The 9,861-nt window shown below is 46.1% G+C and overlaps 1 protein-coding gene across 1 annotated transcript in view; it reads left to right on the top strand.

Moving 5' to 3' along the window:
* Positions 1–9,861, top strand: part of OTOF (otoferlin) — an 88,748-nt gene that overhangs the window by 11,867 nt on the left and 67,020 nt on the right. The window contains exon 2 of the mRNA XM_010840690.1: positions 2,838–2,896. Coding sequence (XP_010838992.1) covers positions 2,838–2,896 — 59 coding nt within the window. The remainder of the gene's footprint in view (positions 1–2,837; positions 2,897–9,861) is intronic.

Raw genomic sequence — 9,861 nt, 5'->3', positions numbered from 1 at the left:
ACCCTCCTCCATGGCCAAATGACTGTGCTTTCAGCAGAAATAGAAGACCCTTTTGCATGCGAGAATGAGTGAACATACACCAGCTCACAGCCCAGTCGCTACATGCCTGCCTATTCTCAAGGTCGGCTCTAGCAAGGTAAACTGGAAGAGAGGGCTGTTTGGTACAGATGGGATGTTTCGCACCCTTAAGTCACATTGCATGAAAGCTAGTGCTCCATCCCGCATGACGAGACAAGAATCTCATTTAGGATAGTAGTGGCAGCGTGGATATTTCCAAATGTCAAATGATATACAACTTACTTGGATTAAGCTTTGGACTCCTGGTCCGCTCTATTTGGATATATCTGATGTCATGACACTCATTACAGTGTGATCACAGAGTCTGCTATTCAAACTTCATTTATTGACTCAAGGAGGATTTTATTTCAAACCAAAGAGCTCAGCTCTATCCCATAAGCCTCCAAAGGAATGAAGGATGCTGTTCAATTTTCCCCATCTAATCTCCTGCTCATTCTATCCACAAAAGCCTCTCACCTGTAGGGAACAGCCATATCCTTTCTCTCAAGCCTTATTCTTGATCTCGGTGGCAACAATGGTGATTGCATATTGGGATTTTCAATGGTTTTGTCTGAAAGTCATTTAAAATGGAGCTGAAATGTCAATAAGACTGGTATTGAATAGACGTGAAGTGGAAATGAACTTGAAATGAGTGAGTAATCCCGACTGATAACTTGGAAAGGGGCTCTGCTCTAGTGAATAGAAAAGGACCACCGGCATGATCGCTGCCCCTGTACAAATCCTCCTAAAAAGTGAGTTTCCAAAACTGCTTAATGACATTCTCTTTTCTTAATAAGTTGTCCTTTACACTGTTCTGTACCATTGATTTGATTTTTTTTCCAGAAACTTTTTTTTTTAATATCTAGAGGTAAAATTTAGCTCATCCTGTTTGATAATATTCAACCACATTTAAATCCCCGGAGCCTAAGGCAATGAGGTTTTACTGCTTTTCAAAACAGAGTCCTGATGTTTAAATTCTGCAGTGGCTGATTTCATGGTATTTTATATCTTTTCCAATGGGGTTGTAGGAAATAGACAAGCAGTGGAAGGTTTGAACCCTGGTGGCTTCAGGCATGTTTGAACCCTGATAGCATCTTGCACTGTCCCTCCCACCCGCCCTCACCTCTGGCTGGGTTGCTCAGTTTCACTCCAGGAATCCCTTGAACATCCCTTGAGCCCATATCCAGGCTTCATTACCATCTTCCAGGATGAAAAGGCCTTTGATTATTCCGAGCAGCAGGTCCTTGGGGGAGCCCCAATGCACAGATATGCTCACCTGATTCTCAATTTGTGTTGCATATTGCCTGCGGGAAAAATTAAAAGAGGCTCAGGTACCATCCTTCATGCTTCCCTCTCCTCTCCCGGCTGCCTTGGGGTTTGTCATTGAGATTTTTCTTTTCAGTTTTTTGTTTTGCTTTGTTTTTGTCCCGGGTTAGTGCTAAAGAGTCTTTCTCTCCCATCTGTCTACTCCATATCTATTTTTTTCTCTCTAGCTTTTTCTTTATAGCTTTGTCCCCATTATGAGATGCCCCACATGCCTCCCCACATGCACCCATCCTCCAAGCGCACACACACACACACACACACGCGCGCGTGCACACATACATACACACACATAAACACACACACACCCTTCCTCAGACCATCCACCTAGACACAAACACCATGGCTGCCTCCTTGTCAGCTCCATTCTGAACTAAGACTTGCTTCTAAATTCTAAAAACCAGGCAAGCCCTGGAGATCTCTGTACCAAGCCTCATTACACAGATGAGGCCACCAAGGCCAGAGGAGAGAAGTGGGTCCCAGGGGACTGGGGCCCCCTCACTGTGGAGGATCAGAGGGCACTCACTCCAGCGCCTCCCTGGCTGGGTGCTGATCCTGCCAGGTCTCCAGGTATTTCCAGGGAAAGGAACATGGCGTGCTCCCCCACCACCAAGTCTCACTTGAGTCCCCAGCCTGCCCACCAGAGACAACCCACACTAACCTTCAGAATGGGGCAGATTTCAACCTGGAAGTAGCGCTTCAGTGGAATGGTCCACTGGTTTAGGTTTGTTGTTGTTCATTTGCCCAGTTGTGTCCAGCTCTTTGTGACCCCATGGACTGCAGCACACCAGGCCTCCCTGCCCATCACCAACTCCCGGAGTTGACTCAAACTCATGTCCATTGAGTTGGTGATGCCATCCAACCACCTCATCTTCTGTCGTCCCCTTCTCCTCCTGCCTTCAATCTTTCCCAGCATCAGGGTCTTTTCCAGTGATTCAGCTTTTCACATCAGGTAGGCAAAGGATTGGAGCTTCAGCTTCAGCATCAGTCCTTCCAATGAATATTCAGGGTTGATTTCCTTTAGGACGGACTGGTTTGATCACTTTGCAGTCCAAGGGACTCTCAAGAGTCTTCTCCAGCACCACAGTTCAAAAGCACTGATTCTTTGGCACTCAGCCTTTTTGATGGACCAAGTCTCACATCTGTACATGACTGCTGGAAAACTGTGCCACCTGGGCAGCCCTGGTTTAGGTTGGCGGGGACTTGAAAGCATTCTTTAAGTTATAAAAGTGAAGCACAATCACTGAAAATGTCAAACTCAAGTGGTAACAGTAAAAAAAAAAAATCAAAGCATGATGCTTTCAATATCTTCTCACTTCCCCTGCCCACTGATGACCACTTTTAATGGTTTGAGATCTTTGTCCATTCACAAATAAAAGAACAGTGTTTGGGGATTTTTAAATAAGCAATTTGCTGTCCAGGAAGGGCTGACTATAATTTCCTCTTTTCCCCACCAGGGCAGTCCTTCTACTCCCGGGTCCTGGAGAGCTGTGAGGATGTGGCTGACTTCGATGAGGTAGGAAGCCCTTGGGGCAGGACAAGTCCCTGCCCAGAGGGGAACCAGCATCTCCCTGCTTCCTGGGTATGCACTGGGCCACACAATGGGGGCGGGGGAGCTTAGGTGGAGGAGCTCCTTGCTTCCTGGGAGGAGGCAATGATGGGAGTTGTGGAGGCATCTTCCTCTCTCCTCCACCCAGATCCCTCTCAGGGACCTCTGTACAGGAGAGCCCCATGTGGAGTGACTGGCTCAGACAAAGGCCAATGGGCCCATTCAACAGGCCTAGAGCAGCTTCCCTTCCCATGTTCCCTGGGCATAGGAAGCCCTTGCTAATTGACCTGGCTTCCCACAAGTACAGTCTCACCCAGACCTCACCCCTTCCTCTCCAAGAGTCAGTGGACTGTTTCTCCCACTGTGTCTTCCCAGGAAGTTTTTTTTATTCTTTGGAACCTGGGTTGGGAAGATCCTTTGGAGAAGGGATAGGCTACCCACTCCAGTATTCTTGAGCTTCCCTGGTGGCTCAGACAGTAAAGAATCCACCTATAATGCGGGAGACCTGGGTTTGATCCCTGGGGTGGGAAGATCCCCTGGAGGAGGGCATGGCAACCCACTCCAGTATTCTTGCCTGGAGAATCCCTATGGACAGAGGAGCCTGGTGGGCTACAGTCCATGGGGTCGTGAAGAGTCAGACACGACTGAGTGACTAAGCACAGCACACAGTTATTTCCCTCTTTTGATTCCATATTTCGTATATTCTTGTCTTCTCTCTGTTTTTCTTGGTCAGAAAGAAAGAAAATCTTTTGCTAAAGATTTGTTTATCTCATTAATCTTTATAAGGAACCAGCTTTTGGCTTCATTAATCTTCCCTGTTGTTGTTCTCCATTTCATTGATTTCTGCCCTTTTCTTAATTATTTCCCTTATGCCTATTTATTTTATTCTACTCTGTGGCTCTTTTCCTAACTTCTTGAGTGTTAAGCCTTTATTTTTAACTTTTCTTGTTCCTTAATAAATGTATTTAAATCTTGGTCTATGTACAGTTTTAACTGTATTCTATAAACATTTACATATAATATCTTCACTATTATTCAGTTTTAAATATTTCTTACATTCCCTTATGATTTTCTTTTTAAATCCAAGAGTTATACAATAATATGTTGTTAGTTTACAAATATATTTATGAAATTATAGCTCCTTATTTTATTCACTTCTAATTTTATTGCATTATGATCAAAGAACAGAGTCTGTATGATATAGATCCTTTGGAATTTACTGAGACTTTTATTATGGCCTTAATTTGTGGTCATAAATGCTCCTTTTGTTTAAAAGGAATTTGTTCAGTGTGGGGTTCTATCTGTAACTCAGTATAAACTTGACTGTATATTATATAAAGTCAAGCTTATTATTAATATTATTCAAATTTTCAGAGGTCCTGGTTATTTTTCTCTGCTTGATCTGTCAATTTCAATAATGATGTAATAAAATCTACTGCTACAATTATTGATTTATGTATTTCTCCCTGCAGTTCTATCAGTTGTTGCTTGATGTGTTTTGAAACTTAACCAGTTGCCTGTTACATTCATTATGGCTGTATCATCTTGCTTACTTTTCCTTCTACCAGTATTTAATGGCTTTCTATGTCTTTTATGTTGTTTTTGCATTAATTTCCATTTTATCAGATATTCAAGTTGTTATCTCAGCCATTTTGTTTCGTTTGCCTGGTATATCTTTTTCAATCATTTTAATTTCTTAGTATGTATTATTTCATGCTCTTATTTTCAATCATACTATGTTTTTAATGGAGAAGGCGATGGCACTCCACTCCAGTACTCTTGCCTGGAAAATCCCATGGACGAAGGAGCCTGGTAGGCTGTAGTTCATGGGGTCGCGAAGAATTGGATATGACTGAGCGACTTGACTTTCACTTTTCACTTTCCTGCATTGGAGAAGGAAATGGCAACCCACTCCAGTGTTCTTGCCTGGAGAATCCCAGGGACGGGGGAGCCTGGTGGGCTGACGTCTATGGGAAAAGTGACTTAGCAGTTAGCATGTTTTTAAAGTCAAATGTGTCTTCTTAAGGCATATATTATTAGATCTTATTTTTTCCCTCCAATATGAGAATCTCTATGATTTAATTGATTAGTTTAACCCATTTACCTCTGAAATTGCTATTACTATAAGGTTTATTTCTACCACCATCTTATTTTATATTTTCCATTAACTATACTTTCTGTTTCTTGTTTTCCCCTACTTTCTAGCTTTCAATTGGGTAAATGGAATTTTTCTTGTTAATTGAAAAGCTATGCATTCTATTTTTGTTTTCAAGGTAGTCACCCTTCCATACTCATATTTATGTAATCTTACTGAGTGCTCAAACAAATAAGTAATTATAATTTTTCTTAATGTGACAAGTATCTTAATACTCCCTCATGCTTCTTTGATTTTCCCACTTCAGCCCACATCCTCATGCTGATATTGTCTAGGTTAGAATTTTAATTCTAGTTTCTCAGGATTGTGTGTTCTCTTTTTCCTTTATTTGTCCTAGCCGTCTTTGTTCTTTTGGAAGACAATAGTCTTCACCACGATACTTGATCACCTTTACTTCTCATATCTCTTGAAGTATCTCTTGGAATTGTTTTTCTTCTTATTTGAGTACCTCCTCCAAAAGTATTTTTAATTTGAACCTTTATGTAGCAAACTTTCTAAAGCTGTATAAATCTGAGAACGTATTTCTTATTTTTTCAAATTGGAATGAGAATTTCACTAGATATGAAATTCTAAGCTTGAAGTTCTTTCCTTCACAACTTCAAAAATATCATTCCCTATTACTGGTGGGAAATCCAGTGGTCACTGATTCTTGTCTGTTGGTGGGTGATCTTTTATTTCTCTCTGGAAAATAAAATACAATACATTTATCTTTGAAGTTCTTACGTTTTATTATAATGTGTCCAGTTGTGGGTTTCCTGATATTTCCTGTTGTGCACTATTTTGTGAGCTCTTTCAAATCTAGGGCCTTTCAGCTTTCACTTACCATGGAAAATTCCATCTCCATTATTTTTTCCAAATATTCAGTTTTTATAGTGTCCTTGCCTCTTCAGTTCCTATGATCAGATGTCAGTACTACCTCTAGCTCCATTTCTTAGCTTTTCTGTTTTGCTGTTGTTCGGTCATCCTTTCCTGTTGTCTTCTGAGGGAGTTCTTCAGATGGATCTTCCCGGTTACTAATGCTCTTTTTTCTTATGACTCCTTAAACTTGTTTCATATTGCTGATACCTACTTTTATGGACCGTTCATTCTAATGATTCTGCTCCAGCTGTACAGTTCAGTGTGTTGTCTTTCTTTTATAGACGAGGTACTCGCCCCATCTCTTTACTTTGCTCTGTTTGAGCTCCCTTGGTATCAGCTACCCTGGCTGGTAATGAGTACTGAGCAGCCATCAGAGGCTGCTGTGTCAGTCTCTAGGGGCTGAAGGGCAGGCGAGAGCACCGGGGGGCCCAGTCACCACAGAAAGAGTCAGGGTCTCATCTCTAAGACTTAAAGGAGAGACATGGTTGACAGAAGGCAGGCAAGACTTTTTAACAAACTAGCTCTGGGGGTTCAATGAAAGGAGGTATGAGGCAGCTGGTCTATCAACAGCTATTTGTATTAAACCTCATCCTAGTAGGGTTTATGTCACAATTTTATCAGTCAAGGAGCTATCAGCCATTGCCCCAGAGTAATGCCAGGGAGCGATAAGAACAGAACTTGGGAAGACTTCCTCCAACCTGCTCTCCCATAGCTGCTTCCCCTCCCTCTCCCTTCCCCCCAACTCATGTGTCACCTCCACAGCCTTTGATCTCCCTGGGCTTCCCCCATCTGCCTGTCTGTCTGTCACTTCCTAGAATCCATATTTCCCTCTTGCCTCTCCAGTTCCTACAGGGTTGACTTTGGGGTGAGAAGCAGCCATCCTAAGTCACCATCTAGGCTCAAAGCAGAAGCTCCACTTGACTCCAGAAGAACTTACCCCATCTTTCCTGGTCTTGCCGCTCACTTCTGGCTCTGTTTGGACTGGGCAAGGCCTTGTGGCAGCCTGTTCCCTTTGAGATTAGCGTTTAGCTAAGCAAACTCCAGGTGTGCTAGGAGAGCTGTTGTCTCAGCCTCACTCTGGGCCCATCCCACATGGCAAGCTGTGTCTGCAATCCCAGAGCTGTTGGCACCGGGAGCACGGACTCAACCTCCCCACCAGGCTCAGGCCGCCAAAGACCATCACAGCCCCCAAGCTGTACCCTCCCCAGTGAGAGCTCTGCCCTTGCCTTCTCTGCCTCCTGGCTGCGTGACTTTCAGCCTCACTTTCTAAGCCTCAGTGACCATATTTGTCAAACGGAGCTGATAATGAGTATGAAGTCTCTCTGTAAAGCCATGATCAAAATGAGGCATTATTCCCTGGTGGCTCAGATGGTAAAGAATCTGCTTGTAGTGTGGGAGACCCAGGTTCAATCCCTGGGTCAGGAAGATCTGGAGAAGGGAATAGCAACCCACTCTAGTATTCTTGCCTGCAAAATCCCATGGACAGAGGAGCCTGGTGGGCTACCGTCCAGGGGGGTCACAAAGAGTCAGACACAACTGAGCAACTAACACACACACACACAAGCCTGGTGTCTCGGCCTCAGACAAGCCCCACCGTACAACCCCCTGTTCCTTCCCCTCACCCCCTCCTCAGGCAGAGCCCCAAGGTGCAGGGTCTGGTTGGGTTAGGATGCAGGCAGCCTGGCTCCATCTCTCAGCTCTGCTTCCCTAGGCCTCTGCCCCCCCACCCCCGTCAGCTGGGCAGAGCCTGTGACTCCCTCCTCACCAAATCTCCCAAGGGACATGCCCACCCGGGCCTCTAGCCTGTGAGCAACCTGATGCCCCGTCTAAGGACACTGTCACTCTTTTCCATTAACTGTACCCTAGGACACCTGAGCCCTGGGTATACATGACATTCCAAGTTAATCACCATGTCCTTCCTCCTCCTAGTGCTGCCCAGCACGGGGCGGGGGCGGGGGAGTCAGTCCTGCTGCCCTGAGCCCAGGACCACGTTCTGGGCACCTGGTGTGTGTGGGTCCAAAGAGATGCCCCCAAAAGAGTGAAGCAGATGCAAGAGCACACACAGATCCCTGCAGAAACCTGGGCACTGGGAGCCTCCAGGCCAGTGTAGAGACACCAGGAAGGGGTGGAAGCCAGGGAGTTATGAGTGAAAGCATGTGCCTGGATCAGATAGCAGCCTCAAGGTGGGGAGAAGTGGTTCTCACCTGGGGAAATTTACACCCACCATGGGTCAATAGGGAAGTTGCCAGTTATCACAGTGGGGGACGCACTGGCACTTGGTGGAATGGGGCATGGATGCTAAGTGACCTGCAGGGCCCAGGCCCCCCCACACGAGAGGGACTTGCCCATCACTTCCCTGGTGGGCAGCCCCGTGGGAAGATCACAGCAGCAGTTTCCCACAGCAGCACCGCACTGCGTCCTTAGCAAAGCCTCATCCATCCAGTCTCCACAGCAACCCACAGGTGAGGAAACTCGGGCTCAGAGAATATGTCTCCTTCCCAAGGTGACAGCTGTAAGTGGCAAAGACAGGGCTCTAAATCCTGGCTTAGATGAGATTCTAAGCCCCCTCTGAAGGCAGAATAGAAAGCTGCTTGGCCAGCCCCCCATCACCCCTGCAAGGCCTTACTGGCATCTCTCTACAGCCCTGTCTCCATTTCTCCTTCTAAGAAACAGTTCGCAGCCTGGCTACCACTGGTCAGCAGAGCACACACAGAGCAGGGGAGGCTACCGTCCCACCTCCTGCTCAGGCAGAGCCCAGAGATCTCTCCAAATAGCCTGGACTACACCCACACTTGGACCTGTCTCCCCATCCTGGAGTAGACAAGTCCTAGACTCTCCTGGCTGATTCCTGAAAGAACTGGCCTGTCAATGGTTCCAGAAAAAGCTTGAGAAAGGAAACCTCAGCTGCCCCTTGCAAAACCTCCAAAGGTCTCTTGGCTTCCCAGGAACTCCTTTTTCTCACTCTGATTGTGCCCAGGGCCTTTGGGAACCAGCTCGGTGAGGTATAAACACATAGGCCTGGGAGTCATGAGCCCTGGACTTGATTAACACTGAGATCTTGGGCTGGCCACTCAACCTCTCCAAGCCTCAGATTCCCCTTCAGAAAAATAGGAACAGACTCCTTGCTCTCTCTGCCTTACAGAAATGTGGCATGGCTGAAAATGAAACAAAAGATGTGAAAACAGATGTCCCTCCCTCCTCTACTCAGAAAAGGATGAGAGGGCCCGCAGCAGGTGGGGCTGACGAGCCTGAGTTGGGGGACTGGGGGCTGACAGAAAGACAATGCCCTGTTCAACAATGGTGGAAATAGAGCCTGGACTCGGTGTCTTCTTTCCCAAAGGCTGGAACCTGAGATCCTACATTTAACCTACAACCATGGAGAAGCTAGAGAGAGAGGGATTATTCCCTGGTGGACCAGACACACCTGTCTTGTCCATTACTGGCCTGGCACAGGGCTCAGGGAAATGTTGCTGAGTCAAAGAATGAACAAAAGAATGAACCCAACCTGAGACTTGGGTTTAACTTTCCAAGTTAAAGAGAGAGAGACAGCCTTTGTGCCAGGCCAGCAGCCAGCGGAGGCCCCTGGGAGGAGGGTGGGAGGGGAAGGGGCATGGCCACCCCTAGCCTATTTCTAGCCATCTTGTTTTGGCCTTAACCGTGCTCTCTGAGGGCCAGACTCCCTAAGAGAGGCCAGAATAACAATAGTACTTGTAGGAATAAGAGCCCCTGTGATGTACTGAGCCAGGCTGAGAGCTCACCTGAGCCTTATATCTCACTGCAATGCACTGAGTGGGCATTTCCCTAGGCAATGAGTAGCACATGAGGATTCCAACTGAAGTCTAGTTCCAGAGCCGACGGCCACTTACAAAGTGGACAAGGCTCAGCCCTGCCCTCGAAGGGCTCAGTTCAGTGGGGAGAT

Source organism: Bison bison, unplaced genomic scaffold (assembly GCF_000754665.1).
Source record: "Bison bison bison isolate TAMUID 2011002044 unplaced genomic scaffold, Bison_UMD1.0 scf7180017864145, whole genome shotgun sequence".
Classification (NCBI taxonomy): domain Eukaryota; kingdom Metazoa; phylum Chordata; class Mammalia; order Artiodactyla; family Bovidae; genus Bison; species Bison bison.
This window is presented reverse-complemented; position numbering and strand designations above follow the sequence as displayed.